Raw genomic sequence first — 16751 nt, 5'->3', positions numbered from 1 at the left:
CTACCTGTTTTTCAACTTTCTTCTCTCCAAACTGGAATAACTATCTTAATGAACCTGTGTACACTTACTTATGTCATCATTAGAAGTTTCTTACTCTTCTCTATGTGATAAATGAGCATAAAAGAGCTAATATTTGACAGAAATACTGAGTTTCTTGGCTAAAGGCATATAAACAATGCATACTTTTTTAAAGTTTTCTTTCCTGTGCTATCAAAAATATTTAGTTTTTTTTTCTACACCAAATATATATGTTTCCCCACAATTTGTTTCAATAATATGCAACATGATTATTCAGGAACAACTTAATCTAAAGGCAATGAAGGAGATGATTGGCAGCAGTGAATTTGCTCCCAAGATGTTGTTGCCGCATAAGCAGCAATAAATTTGATTATATCAATCAAATAGCACAGGATTATACATTAAAACTTCTACCATTTCTATCCTTACTCCACTCGTGAAGGTAGTTACAATTAGTCTAATGTAAATATTTCTAGACATTTTATAGCCATTCAGTGGATATATATTGACCCCCTGCTCTGTGTCACACATGATTTTAGAAGCTGATGATACAGCAGTGTACAACAGAAGGCCAACTCTCTGCTCTCTAGGTCTTTGCAGACCAGGCTGCTAGACTGTAAGCATAAAATGAACAAACAAACCAGTGGACATATGGTACGGCATCTAGTAGTGGTCAGTGCTAAGAAGACTATAACAGGGTAAGGCTGGGCATGGTGGCTCACAGCTGTATACAATCCCAGCACTTTGGGAGGCTGAGGCGGGCAGATCACTTGAGGTCAAGAGTTTGAGACCAGCCTGGCCAACATGGCGAAACCCAACCCTGTCTCTACTAAAAATACAAAATTTAGCTGGGTGTGGTGGCACGCCTTTAATCCCAGCAACTTGGGAGGCTGAGGCGGGAGAATTGCTTGAACATGGGAGGCAGAGGCTGCAGTGAGCCGAGATCATGCCACTGCACTACAGCCTGAGCGACGGAGCGAGACTCTGTCAAAAAAAAAAAAAAAAAAAAAAAAAGAAAAGAAAAATGAAAAAAGACTATAGCAGAATGAAAAGACAAAATAAAAATAAAAATGCTTACTATTGGGGGCGGGCACAGGGATGCCCTCTCTACCTAAATGCAGTAAGGAAACGATTCACACAAATATCTGAGTATAAGAGTCTAAGTAGAGTGAATAGTAAGTACACAGGCCCTGAAGCAAAAGCAAGCTTGGCAGCTTTGCATCCAGCAAGGCTAGTGTCACTGGAGCAAAATGAATAAAGGGGAACTGGTTAAAAGGTGAGGTTGGAGACTTAGCTTGAGATGACTTATGTGGAGCTTTATGAATAAGGCATTGTGGTCTGACTTAAACTTTAAAAGAGGCATTCTGGCTGTAGAGGGAAGAAGAGACTGACAGGGGTCAGGAGCAAGAGGGGGAGGACAGTTAGCAGGCCGCACAGGAGGCCAGGCAAGAGATGATGGCAGCTTGGCCTCTGGCTCATTCATTACAGGTGGGAATACAAAATGGTATATAGCAAGACAGTTTGGCAGTTTTTGCAAAACTAAACACTTATGATACCATCCAGCCATTGTGTCCCTTGGCATTTACTCAAATGAGTTGAAAAAAGCTGCACCTGATTATAGGAGCTTTGTTCATAATTGCCAAACCTTGGAGCAATCAAGATGTCCTTCAATAGTAGAATGCATAGACAAACTATCTGTGCATACAATAGAGCATTATTTAGCAATATAAATAAATTAGCTATCAAGCCATGGAAAGACATGGAGAAAAATGCATATTACCAAGTGGAATAAGCCAATATTAAAAAGTCTAGCCTTTTACTATATGATACTAAGTATCTGATGGTCTGGAAAAGGCCAAACTAAGGAGACAGCAAAAAGATAGTGGTTGCCAGGGACCAGAGGTGAGGGAAGGAAGGAAGGTTGAATAGATGAAGTATAGGGATTTTTTTTAGGGCAGTGGAACTACCCTGTATGATACTGTAACGGTAGACATATGTCATTATACATTTATCAAAACCCATAGAATGTACAACAGAAAGTGTGAGTCCTCATGTAAACTATGGATGTTAATTAATAATTATGTATTAACATTGGCTCATCAACTGAAATAACTGTACCACAATAATACCAGATGTCAATAATATGGGAACTGTGAAGGTGGGGGGTGGAGATGAGATGAATGGGAATCCTCTGTACTATACACTCGATTTTTCTGTAAGCCTAAAAAATAAAGTCTAAATGAAGAAGGTGCCTGAGATTGTGGCTCTCAGGCAGGGATAGCATAGTACAGAGTTCTCTAGGTAATCATGCTCATTCAAAAAGGAAAAATTAGAAACTTCTTGAGTAGAATAAAAAGGTCAAGGTATGTTGGCTGGCTATGGAGGCTTCCCCCATTTCACACACTGGAGTAGCAGAGATGCATGCACAGGCAGATGAAGATCTCAAAGGCCATTGTTGTAACTAGGCTGTAGAACAGAGAAAAATCTTTGAGAAACAGACCTGCAGCTACTATTTCTGTCAGCTGAAGAGAAAGTTAAGTCAGTTCTTGCACACAGGGACACACAACTGAACTCATACCCAGATTCACTTCTTTTCTGTTGTACACATTCTCCTGGTCCTTCTCTTCAACCTTCTGATTTGGAAAGAAGTTCTCTCATACAAGAATGAACAATTTTCAAAAACAAACCAACACGGAATCCATACAAAAAATACCACAAGAACAAAGGTGGAAAAGATAGGGAAAAACACATGACAAAGAACCCATGCCAGAGGAATGTACAGATCTGTGAGCTCATCCTATGAATTCAAGAACTTCATGAAATCATCAATTCTGTAGAAAAAATAATACAATTAAAACAAAGAAAAGGGTTTCAAGAGGTAAATAATATGATAATACAAGGAGGTGAAACATGGGTACACATAACTCAGTCAGCAAATGGAGGAGGAAAATGAGGCTACCCTGTAGAGACAGCCAAGCCATAAGCCACAAAATTAAAAGATACATTACTGAAAACACAGTAGAGTGTTTGACAAATAAAATACTTTAAAGGTTAAAAAAAAAGAGAAAAAGGTAAACGAAACAGGATAAGATCAAGACATTAATTTTTCAAAAAAAGTTTAGTGGAAAAATGATAGATATGGAAACTAGATAAAAGAGATCTCTGATAGGCATAATCCATTTCCCTGAAGAAGAGAACCAAACAAATGGAACAGAAAAAAATGTATAGTCTGAGAAAACATTAATAATATACCATTAAGGCCGGGCATGGTGGCTCACACCTGTAATCCCAGCACTTTGGGAGGCCAAGGCGGGCAGATCACCTGAGGTCGGGAGTTCGAGACCAGCCTGACCAACATGGAGAAACCCCATCTCTACTAAAAATACAAAATTAGCCAGGCATGGTGGCACGTGCCTGTAATCCCAGCTACTCAGGAGGCTGAGGCAGAAGAATCGCTTGAACCCGGGAGGCAGAGGTTGTGGTGAGCCGAGATCGCGCCATTGCACTCCAGCCTGGGCAACAAGAGTGAAACTCCATCTCAAAAATAATAACAATAATAATAATAAGTAAATAAAATAATATACCATTAAGACTTTGAGCCATGTGTTTACAGGACAAAATGATGCCCAACTCAATACCAATTACGGTCTTTGAAAAGTAGTGAACTTCCAAAATAAAAGACCATTTTTGCAATTGTGCTCAGTTAACTAAACTAACTAAACTCAAAACACCATTCTTACAACTTTTTCTATTCCTCTCACAGCATGCACATTGGTCTTTTAGATACATAAATCATATCACATCCTGCTTAAAATAATTCAGTGACCTGCCATTGCAAATATGACAGAATCCTTCCAAGGCCTGATATTAGCTTACTTATACCTATGTTTGCCTCCCAACTTGAGTCACTCTCTCTCTCACTCAGTATACTCCAGCCACATTTGGCCTCCTTCTTGTTCCTCAAACATGCCAATACTGATCATGCCTCGGGCCTTTGTACTTGCCCTTCTTTCTATCTGGAATAGATAGAACAGACTTCCCCCAGACTTTCCTATATCTAATACTTTCTCATTGTTCGGGTCTTAACTATCTGATCATCTTATCTAATGTAGTGTTTCCTCTCATAATTAACCTTGTATCACAATTCTTATTTTATTTTTAGTCTTTCTTTTAAAATATAAGTTCTACCTGATAAGGGATCATTCTCATTTTTTCTATTTTTAATCACTTCATTTAGTTTGATAATAATTCTGTAATGTTTAAACAGTATGGTGTTTAGATTTATAATTGCTACAAAGGCATTTTATTTCATTGCAAATAGGATTTTTACATGAGAAATAGGACTGGTATGTTCTATTAAATGAATATTAATAGAGAACTGAGTCTTTATATTCTATTTTATTTATAATCTACACTGGTAGTTATCACACAGCATTCATAAATGATGGAAAGATGATTTCTTATCCAAACCAACAGGTACACAACACACACACACACGCACACACACACACACGAGAGAGAGAGAGAGAGAGAGGAGAGGAGAGAGGAGAGAGAGAGCGAGATATGTATTTTAAGGAATGGGCTCATGTGATTATTGGTGCTGGCGAGTCTGAAATTTGCAAAGCAAACTGGCAGGGTGGAAACCCTAGCAGGAGTCATTGTTGCAGTCTTGATTTCAAAGGCGTTCTGAAAGCTGAATTCCTTTCTCTTTGGGGGACCTTATTTTTCTTAGGGTTTCAACTGATTAGATGAGGCTTACCCATAATTTAGAGGGTAATTTGCTTTACTCAAAGTCTACTGATTTAAATGTTATTCCCGTCTAAAAAATACTTTCACAGCAACATTTAAATTGGTGTTTGACCAAACAACTGGCCACCATAACCTACCTATGGTGACACATAAAATTAAACCTCACGGAGCTAGTTGTTGCCTTTTCAAGATTCCCTTTTCAAGTTATGTAATAGCATATTCCATGCACTTCCCTTAATACACTGTCGTCCTTTATTTGTGTGTCCCTAATTAATCCGTATCATTATTTCTCCCTAAAATTATATGCACTTTCTTCTCAGTAGATGACCTCATGCATCACGACTAAGGATTTCCAGCCTCCTAGTACCCCTCTACCATGTGGAATATCACTTCCATATGCTGGTTTTGTCATGTTTGGTGAGCTCTCTTGGATCATTTATGAGTATAGGACATATAGCCTTAAAGCCATCAACATGAAATTTACTGTGGAGGAATTGGCACCATCAGCCAGGTTTCTGTCATTCTAAGGAGATTAGCTGACAAAACTAGGCTACAGTGGAATGCTTGGAGCATGGTGACATCACAAGATTACACCACAATTATTCCTATTCCACTTGTTCTACCTACCCTGTATTTGATCACTGCATAAGAGATAGTAGAAATGGCATTATCTTTAAAGTAGTGATATTTTCCAGCCATGTAGTTTAGTGACTTGCTGAAATGGGCTAGGGAATCTAATTTCAAATGGGCAAAAAGATAAACAAACTATTTTGCTTTAATTTTCTAGTTCAGTGTTTTAGGGGTAAATCAAAATCATCCAAATGTAAGATCAGAAAGAAAGTTAAAAATCATATAGAGTAAGTATTAATCAGTATTAACATTCAACTCTAAATATTTTTTATCGTTATATGTATACATGTATCTTTGTGACTCCAGAACTTATGTTTATTTTTTATAAGGTATTTCATAAATACATTCATGCTTATTTAATACCATGGAAAAGAAATATTGGCAAATGACTTTTCTGCAGGTTTATAGGAAACAGCAGCATATATGAGAGGTCATTTAAAGGAACATGAAGAGTTCCTCTTCTGCATATTACCTTTTGAGCCTCTCTTTGGTCAAGTTGAGTTCTCTGTGGAGACCTCCTGTTTTTTGTCCTTTGTTTTGTCCCTGCTTTTTGAGATGGCCTGTGCCTTGTTTCTGAGGCATTAGCATGTACAACCATCTCTGGCCACCTTCCAACATCAGCTCGTAATCCTTAGGCCTGGGTCTGGGCAAAGAGATTTTCAAAAGCAGATGAAACCCAAAGGTTAAAGCTAACATGTGCCAGAGTTTTTAGATTGGTGCACAGATAAGGAAAGAACCGAGTCAAATGGCAGGCAGAGCTGGCCTGTGTTCTTCCTGGAGGCAAAGCTCAACTGTTCTGTAACCTGTTTCTGTATTTGGTGGGGAGCCTCTGGGATGTTGCCAGTTCAGACCTTTAGGAAGTTCTTGACTGCCGAAGCTGACTGGCCTTAAAATAACGGTGTTTCCTTAGTTTCCTCTTTAATGGCAGCTGTTATTACTCAGCAGTCCAGTCAATTTTATCTACCTGGAGCTTATACAGAGCGTGGTCATTGTTTCAGTTCCTGTTCACTACCTCACTCACTGGGTTGATTTCCTCAGCCAGCAGTTCTAAACCCATGAGATCACCATCCCCTGGTCACCTGAAATGCGCTTTAAACATAATCTATTTAATATCATGTGTTTTCTTTTTTTTTTCACTTTTAAAATCTGTGACATTGATAGAATGGATATCTTCGGGAACACTTAAGTGGTTATTTTCCTAAAATTTAGAGGTACTTACCCAATGAAGTACCATCTGCGAATGACTTTTATAAATTGCAAAGCCTTATTCAAATAGCATGTACTATACCTAAGATACACACAAGATTATTAAGTATATGACAACTATTATAGATTCAATCCCTCTTTTTTCTTCCCACTCCAGTTGCTTCCTGTAATAGCAGACATCTGTTTATGAATTCTCTTCCCTATCTTTCCTTAGTTTTATTCATTATTAGAATAGCACACTAAAGATATTAACAGTCAGTACCTCTAGACTGGTGTGTATCATTGTGCTGAAATGTTTGGGAAGCTGCAAATGCTCAAGTCTATTCGTTGTTGTCTTCATATGATCAATTTGAGAAATTAAGAGCTTTCCAAATGTTAATGAATTTTTTTTTCTTTCTTTAGAAAGTACATATTAAGGAATAATCAGAGAGTAATTGGCTATATTTTAAATCCCATTGCAATCCTTGTTTTTCTGTTATGAGTTTTTCTTCACTTTTTTATAAAAAAGTTTAATCTGTATAAATTTTTGTAGAAGACTTCTGGATACTGAAGATGAGCTCAGTGACATTCAGACTGACTCAGTCCCATCTGAAGTCCGGGACTGGTTGGCTTCTACCTTTACACGGAAAATGGGGATGACAAAAAGGAAACCTGAGGAAAAACCAAAATTTCGGAGCATTGTGCATGCTGTTCAAGCTGGAATTTTTGTGGAAAGGTAAGTGAAATTGTTGGTATCTCAAGACAATAACATTTGAAAGGCAGCAGATACGTTCATTTTATCAAGGGTATGAGCAGTCTATATTTCACTTATTGAGGAAAACTGTGATCATAATTATAACTAGAATGAATAAATTTGGGACTTTATGATGAACTTACCTATAACAAAAACACCTGGTCCCGGATGCATTCTTTTTTATTTATTTTAAGTTGACATAAAGACTGAAAGCAAAGATTTTTGAATGACCTTTCTCCTCAAATGAACCTTTGTGAACAACTGTTTAAAAACAGTTCTGACACATGTATATATTACACAACTAATTTTACCTGAATAAAATGTAACATTTCATGAAATACATTCTACACTGGGTAGCAATCTACATGTCAAGATCACTTAGGCCTTCCTCTGCCCTAAAGACAGAAGACCATTTGCTTCCCATCTTTCCATAATGGAGGAAATCTCTCTTGTGCTCACTTTGATAGGTTTTTTTTTTTTTCAACATTTCTGTCACTGAAGCAAGGGATATATGATGGCCCCTAGAAACGCCTAGTTATATCATCAGAGTTTTCAATGTGAAACACATGTTAATATGACCCAATTTTACATTCTTTCAGCCTTAAGAATACAGCTTATTTTTTCCATCTAGGAAACAAGATATTTCCTAGAACTAAAACTACAAAAGACTCAGCAAAATAGACATTTTATGTTTGACAAAATTGAAAAGTAGTTATCAGAAATCCCTTAGATTAAAAAATAATTACATGAAATTATATGTGGAATGATTATTTGAATATTTTAGAAACTAATAAAGTTGAGAAACAGAGAAAATTTTTGCCAATATGCCTAAAATTAAATTTTAGGGAAACTGCATTATTTCTCATCTTCTGATAGCTCTAGGCATTACCGTTAATAAACATTACAAGCTTGAATTTTCTTCTGCTAAAGGGACAATGGAAAGCACATTTGAATTTCTAAAAGTGTAAATGAGAATGCATGGCAACAAATATAAAGCTTAAAGATGGTTAAATACACTGTGCAATTTAAAGATGACTTTTCTCTAGCATCAAATTAAAAATATCTAAATAGTACATCAGAAAATCTGTGAGAGAATCACAGATGAAACATGAGAGTATGTTTGATTTGCTAAAGAAGTGTATATTTTGTCTTCTTTGTTTAAAAAAATATTACAGAACTTGGCAAACTGGGAAAAAATGTAAACTGTGGAGGAAGATCAACTGAATTTCCATTTCCATTCAAGAGAAGGTTATAGTGTATAAAATATATGAATATGCTAAATTCCAATTTTTTCATGTGTTACATAAAACACATTTTATTTAGTAGCCTATAAAAGTATAAAATTGTACTTCAGGTAACTAAATTAGTAAGCAGTCTTTAAGAAATCAATGTGCTAAGAACATATGGAAATAAAATCTTTTTTTTTTAATCACTGTTGAATCCCCACTAGTAGGTGCATAAAAATAGTGGGACAAGTTTATTGGAAATTTTCAAAAGTAATCATCTTCAATCCTGACAGCTGAAAGTCTACTTGAAGTCTTGTTGTTTCTTCCTTTAAACGCTTCCTCCCAAGATTCAATTCCCTGGCAAGCCCTGTCAATTACTTACCCATATGCATTCTGAATCCACTCACTTCCTCATCTCCACTCCTGCAACCACAATCTAAGCCTCCACTATCTGCCTTCAGAAATATGACAGTAACTTTCTAACTGGGCTCCTCTCCTCCTCACTTGCCCACCCCAACCAAGCCATTCCACAGTGATGTTTTTAGAATATAAATTAGTTCCTGTCATTCTTTTCTTTTTTTTTTTTTTTTTTTTTTTTGACAGAGTCTGGCTCTGTCACCCAGGTTGGAGTGCAGTGGCGCTATCTCGGCTCCCTGCAAGCTCCACCTCCCGGGTTCACGCCATTCTCCTGCCTCAGCCTCCCGAGTAGCTGGGACTACAGGCGCCCGCCACCACGCCCGGCTAATTTTTTTGTATTTTTAGTAGAGACGGGGTTTCAGCGTGTTAGCCAGAATGGTCTCGATCTCCTGACCTCGTGATCCACCCACCTAGGCCTCCCAAAGTGCTGGGATTACAGGTGTGAGCCACCGCGCCCGGCCTAGTTCCTGTCATTCTTAAGCTTCAAACCACCACAGGGTTTCCCAATTCACTTGAGCCTGGTTAGGTCACTTTCTGCTTTCTAGCCTCATCTACTGCAACCTTCATCCTTGACTGAACACCTATACCAGCCTGATTTCAATTTCGAGAACACTTCTAAGCTCTTTCCTGCCTTGGAGCCATTCATCCTGTTATTTTCTGTCAGAAGTGGTTCTCCCCACCCTTCAACATGGCGGGCTGGCCCTTTTACCATTCCAGAGGCCTTCCCAGATCACTCTATGCTGTTCCTCACTATTGCTGCCCCCCAAGCCAGTGGTTTACCTCCTAGCACGTATCCCTGTTTGTAATCATATATTGTCTCTTATTTTTCATTTCTCCTCACCACTGGAATAAGCCCTGTGAAATAGCAACAATATTTCCCTTGCCTTCCACTAATAAGTCTGTTGCCTTGCAGAGTGCCTGGTATAAATAGTGTTGTTTTTTGTTTGTGTGTTTGTTTTGTTTTGTTTTTCTTTGAGACGGAGTCTGGCTCTGTCACCCAGGCTGGAGTGCAGTGGCTTGATCTCCGTTTACTGCAACCTCCGCCTCCCGAGTTCAAGAGATTCTCCTGTTGGGATTACAGGCGCGTGCCACCACGCACGGCTAATTTTTTTTTGTATTTTTAGTAGAGACAGGGTTTCCCATGTTGGCCAGGCTAGTCTCGAACTCCTGACCTCAGGTGATTCACCCGCCTCGGCCTCCCAAAGTTCTGGGATTACAGGCGTGAGTCACTGCGCCCAGCCTTAAAATAGTATTTTTAAAGAGTTTTTGAATTATATCTTGTAACTATTACGGAAACTTCCAAAAATAATCCACTACATTTCCAGTTAGACTTTCACCACCTTTAGGAGCCCAGGAAATTCACTATCATTTTTCAGAAACTTGTAATATATCACCTGTTTACTAAAGTGTGAGACAACTGTGTTAAGATATCTCCGATGCTCATTCTAATTCAAGGATGAGTCATCTTAATTTTCCATCTTAGTTTTCTAATTTTCCATCCTAGAATTCTATTCCTGATTATAGAATTAGAAAAGTATGATAATGGGAAAGTTTTGCTATGTCTTTGGAAGGGTAATTGTCTTTGTCTTCCTTTACATTCCATGTAATGAGAAAGTATATTGGTATTCATTTCTCAACCTATCCCAAGTTTAAGAAACTCAGTAGCATCAGAGGTCCCATTGAAGCCAGATATAAGATATAAGATTTTGAACCAATGATATTGACTGCAAAGTAATGAGAACAGTTACAATAATAATAAAAAGGATGGCTTTCTTGTATTGAGAATCATTTACTCTTCACAAAAAGCTTATAATTATTCTCGTTTTACAAATGAATGACATTAAATAGTTTCCAAAGGTCACACAGCAGAGAGTGGCTAACGTGATTCAAAGCATGTGTTCTCTTTGCCTTTCTGTGCCATGAAGTCAAGTCGAGCTAATGTTAATTAACATTTTAAAATTTCTTAATCCTGAATGATTTTTATATTGACCCTTTTCCCTGTTCATCATCCTTCCATTTCCCCTGCACCTCCATTTTTTTAGTATTAATAGTAATGACTAGAAACAGATGGAAAAGACTGTTTCCAAAAAAAAAACACCTAAGTATCATTGTTGATAGTAATTATTCTAGATCTTGTATAGTATGATTAGTAGTTTCCTTGCTTTGCAAGATTAGAATAATTATACCCCTATCAATGGAGTAATTAATATAAGTATTTTTAGTCTTAACTGTTCTAAAATCTTTCAGTAGAGATATAGGATAATTTCTTACTCTACCTAATCACCCACATCCAAAAATAATTTATGACTATTTAAAATAAACATAAAGTGGAAGCATGAAAGCTTTGTGCTTAAGGTCTCTAGAATAAAATGGAGAGCTACTTCATCAAGAAAGCCTAGGCTAGAGATGTAATTAAACACAGTATTTTCATTCTGAACTTCCAACTAGTCAAGACTTGAAAGGAAAACATGATAAATTGCTTAGCTTTGATTATCTTTAACAAATGATGGCTTTTACGTAGAAACTGAGTAATATGTCCCAAGCATTTTTAACATAAGGAACATTGAATCAAAAAATGTAGTATCTTCTATAACAGTTTTATAAAAGACGTAGAATATTGTCCATGTGACCATTTCTTACATCGACCATATTTATCGTTATATTTAATTAAGCTATGGCGTTGACCAGGCCTTTTGTAGGGAGAATTTACAGCCATATAGTCTAGAAATTCAGCTTGTTGTGGACTAACTTGATATAAAAATTAAGGGACATAATTAATCATCAATTGTATTCTTTCTTACCAGGCCTTGGAGGAGGAAACATGCTTCTTTCAGAGTCCCAAATAGAAGCACTATTGCTCTATCACATGCTAGGCTATCATATTGATTCTTTTCTCACATGAATTCATGGAGGGGGTTCTTATATTTGGTTTATGCTATTTGGGTTGCCCAGCAGAAGATAGAAAAAATCAAATCACTGATTATTAAAAACAGTTTTGTTGGCTGGGCATGGTGGCTCACGCCTGTAATTCCAGCACTTTGGGAGGCCAATGTGGGCGGATCACGAGGTTAGGAGTTTGAGACCAGCCTGACCAACATGGTGAAACCCCATCTCTACTAAAAATACAAGAATTAGTTGGGTATGGTGGCACATGCCTGTAATCCCAGCTACTCAGGAGGCTGAGGCAGGAGAATCACTTGAACCCAGGAGGCAGAGCTTGCATTGAGCAGAGATCATACCACTGCACTCCAGCTTGGGCAACAGAGCGAGACTCTGTCTCAAAAAAAAAAAAAAAAAAAAAAAAAAAGAAAAAGAAACACAAAACAAAAACAAAAACAAAAAACCACTTTTGTTATTGATACTATTATGGAAATGAAAATAACGTGGTTTTCTTTCTGAAGAACCTTTCTTAATATTGAATGACAATTTGAACAAACTTAAACAATTTTTGCTAATATGATTTCCCCAATATCATTAAATAAAAGAAGGGGGAGCTATGTAAATTCTGATGATACTACATATCCCCTCTATAATTTTAACATAAAAATGTAAAGGAAATATTTTATGACATTTAGCTTCCAGACTAAAAATTTTGGCATATAAATGGACACAAAACAAGAACGTTCTGCTGTCAGGGATATGGTGGCATGTTAGAAAGTTGTTGCATATGCAAAGTGTAGTGCATCTTTTAATACGATAAAGTTCAGGGAAGGATATCTTTACATGGAAACTAAAGTCACATTAACTTTGCAGGGTGATTGTGAATAGAGAATATATTACATTGTCACATTGTAGATGTTTAGTAAAAGGTGACTATAGTTATCACTGTTGACACAAAGGGAGTCTGTAACTAATGATAAGAGGTGAACATGTCAAAAGTAATCTTTTCCCTTATATTTAAGAAATAGTTGAAAACTTTGAATAAATGAATTTTATATTTACACTTATTTTTGTCTTTTTTAGGATGTACCGAAAAACATATCATATGGTTGGTTTGGCATATCCAGCAGCTGTCATCGTAACATTAAAGGTGACATAATTTCATTATTTTCATGTATAAAATGGTCATTTAAAAAAATGTTCTTAAAAAGGCTAGGAGAAAATGAGAATAGGTCTTCACTGCAGCCTACATCTTAGAACGTTAAAAATTCAACATATTCTAACGATTTAAAAGAGAACTGTGTTCCAAATCATGACTCATTGTAGATGCAAATGACTGATTTACACAAACTATATCAACGTATATATATGCATGTTTGTATGCACACGCACATGTGTTTTTTTTCTTAATTTTATTTATGTGGATCTTGAATTAATTTTGAAATGGCACTAGTACTTGTCAAAATGTACGTATTTTGTTATGAATATATTATGGAAGAGTTAAATGCATGTTATAAAAAGATGTTTTAGTCAATTATGTTTAAATAACAAAACATATAGAAGGAAATTATTTAGGATTGTAGGTCTGAAAAAATACAAAATGTAAGATAAAATTAGAAAGAAAAAAAAACTTCTCTCTCTTGTCTTTGGCTTCTCCTGTGGCTACACTATTCTAAGGCCCAATTGCAGTGCTACATATGTTAGAAATGATCAGAGTTGAAACTCTGAAGTGAGTAAAGTTGTTGGCTCACATACTTGCCCCATTGTGTGTGTGTGTGTGTGTGTGTGTGTGTGACGTTCATGTGCCTTGTTTCTAAATGTTATTTCTACAGAGGCATTTTGTAGGCTCATCCTTCTAAACTCCTTGTTTCTATTGCCTAATTTGGTTAAGGGAATTTAACATTGTCTCCTAAAACATCTGCATGTTGGTTTTTCTGCATTAACCAAGAATTTAAAGGATATTGGCAGCAGCAGATCTTGGGTTGATTTATTTCTGACTTATTGTACTCCTTTTTAATTTTAAATTTGTGTTTTTAAAAATTTTAAGCATCTTCTTTGCATTTTTTTCTCTGCTGCATATTAGATTTTAATCTCATTAATTTTAAAAGATAGCTCATTTTCCTTTGGTGCTTTTTTATATTCATGTTTCTCTGCCTCCTGTCAGATCAGAGAGGACACTAGATTCTGATAGGAGCGCAAACCGTACTGTGAACTGTGCATGTGAGGGTTGTACACTGCTGATCAGGTGGAACAGTTTCATTCCAAAACCATCCAACCTCAACTCAGCCTGTGGAAAAATTTTCTTCCACACAACTAGTCCCTGGTGCCAAAATACTGAGGACCATTGCATTAAAGGATATTAATCATTCCTCGATTCTTGAGAGATTTTGCCTTCTCTATTATTTCCTTAACAATGAGCAAGAAAATTACTCATTTTTACTTTATTTATTTTAAGAATCTTTGCTTAAAAACCAACTAACAAAATATTTTAGTATGAGAGAATGTAGTATTTTTTCTAAAGTGCCGTATAGTAAAAAGGATATAAACTAACAGGTTGAGAGAGGGAATATCACCAAGAATGTTTGAGTTAAATAATTCTTATTTTCTGAGAAGCCTCCTTGTCTATTTTGTTCTCAATCTGATGACATAAAAACCAAGCATCTGCAGTAGTTTACAAATGTAAATCATCAGGGTTTATAAAAAATTCTCAAGAAATAAAGAATTAACCTTTTACTCCGTGGGAACCCCCAAGTTGGAACTGTAAATATAAATAGCAACCTTCTAAGAGTCTGAACTAACTCTTGTTTGTTAGCCTTGGAGTTTGATAAAAGATTTATTGGCCTCCTTTGAGATTTACTGATGTAAAATGCCTTCTAACAGAACTTATAATAACTTTTAATATATAAAGAGATAAAGCAAGCATTTGGGATCAAATAAGGGCCAAATGCAAGGAATTTAATAACGACATACAAGCAAACCAAAAACTATTTCACTGGTGTTTGTTTCCAAGTGATTAAAAATACCATTTGAAGCTCTTACTATTATTTTTTGAAGGAAGTATTTTTAAAAGAGACTGAATACTTTTTATCAGATTTTTAGTTTGGTTCTAGCATATTATAGCACATAGAGTTGGCCTCCAGAAAAATGTGTTGAATGAAATTTGAAACATGCCTACTCAAATAGGAAATTAATGCATAGCTTTATGGTTGCCCACTTACTGTTCAATACTAAACCTACTGTATGTGTATAAACAGTAGGCCTTCTTGCTAGTAGTTTCTGATAACCATTAGAATAGACTACAGTGCTTCTATAGATTCTCAAAGCAAAATAATGAGGTGGCTGGAGTGGTTTATATCCCTGCTCACTGCCCTCTCTCTCTATTAGGGGGTACTTTCCAGTTTCCCTACTGGCCTGCTTGCTTCCCTAGGGAATTGCATGAAATGCAAGTATTACTATCCTCCTCCTCAATCAAAAGGCCCACTTCCTTTTTCTCACCACTTGTCCCTCAAGCAAAGTATTAGTAAGTCAGCCAAAGATAGAGCAAATAATAATAGGTGAAAAGTAATGTAAAAAAATACCTTTTAATAATTAAAGATAGTGTATACTCTATCTCGCTATGAAATTTACGTATTTTACTTTCTTTCTTTCTTTCTTTTTGGAGATGGAGTCTCACTCTGTCACCCAGGCTGGAGTGCAGTAGTGCGATCTCGGCTCACTGCAACCTCCGCCTACTGGGTTCAAGCGATTCTCCTGCCTCAGGCTCCTGATTAGCTGGGATTACAGGCGTGCGCCACCACACCTGGCTAATTTTTGTATTTTTTTTTGCAGAGATGGGGTTTCACCATGTTGGTCAGGCTGGCCTCGAACCCCTGACCTCGTGATCGGCCCATTTCGGCCTCCCAAAATGCTGGGATTACAGGCATGAGCCACCACACCAGGCTGATATTTACATCTTAAAACAGGACATAAATATCAAAACTTTATGCCAAACTGCAAACTCTTATGGTGAAATTTCAACCAATGTATCAAGTGAGTAAGGAAGAAAAACCGGGACTATTTCTTCTGTATTTCCCAATTGACATCACCTATGTAACTAGCAATTCTACCCTAAATTGAGGTCCACTCTGAGAAAATGATTTATAGCAGGAAGTTGGAGAGAGATTAAAGATAATGGCAGTATTATGGTATTATCAAATGTATTAAATCACTTTAGTAACTTTGGGATTAAAGAAAAGGTTTTGGTGCTTTATAAAGCATTATGGCCTAAATTTTGGGGACCCATGGATACCAAGTGGTCCTGTCCTATGAAACTCTGGTCAAAGTGCACTTTGACATGCTAAATTGAAAGATGACCTGCTAAATGTACAATGCCTTATCTTTCGAATAAATTCTCATAGAAACAGTATGATATTGGCACCTAAAGTATTTATTCTTTTTTCCACAGGATGTTGATAAATGGTCTTTTGATGTATTTGCCCTAAATGAAGCAAGTGGAGAGCATAGTCTGAAGTTTATGATTTATGAACTGTTTACCAGATATGATCTTATCAACCGTTTCAAGGTCAGAAACATGGAACAAAAGTGAAATGCTCTTAGAATTGATTATTTGAATAAGAATGAAAATGCAGAACATTTGAGTAATTAAGCAATTCATTTTAGGATGTTTTAGTTAGCAGGTCACAGAATTAAGGGGATGAGGTCTTTATATGATAGAACCATTCTCCACAACTCACTGACAGATCTATATATCCACCTAGAGATCATGAGGCCACTATAGCCTCATTCCAGCAAGATGCCAACATCCCCTGACTTATTCAGAAAACACTCACATAGGGTTTGGCAGCTATGTCTTAAAGAAATATGACTACTCCAGCATTCCTAAAATACAGAAT

General features: G+C 36.6%; 1 protein-coding gene across 3 annotated transcripts in view; it reads left to right on the top strand.

Annotated features, from left to right (window-relative positions):
• The window catches only part of PDE1A (phosphodiesterase 1A), a 384349-nt gene that overhangs the window by 279413 nt on the left and 88185 nt on the right, over positions 1–16751 (top strand). For all 3 annotated transcript variants that reach the window (XM_030803171.1, XM_030803172.1, XM_003253813.3), the window contains exons 4-6: positions 7136–7318; positions 12943–13009; positions 16304–16420. In XM_030803171.1, the coding sequence (XP_030659031.1) occupies positions 7136–7318; positions 12943–13009; positions 16304–16420 (367 nt within the window). The remainder of the gene's footprint in view (positions 1–7135; positions 7319–12942; positions 13010–16303; positions 16421–16751) is intronic.

This window comes from Nomascus leucogenys, chromosome 22a (genome assembly GCF_006542625.1).
Source record: "Nomascus leucogenys isolate Asia chromosome 22a, Asia_NLE_v1, whole genome shotgun sequence".
NCBI lineage: Eukaryota > Metazoa > Chordata > Mammalia > Primates > Hylobatidae > Nomascus > Nomascus leucogenys.
Note: the sequence above shows the minus strand (reverse complement) of the source record. Positions and strands in the feature narration are given on the sequence as shown.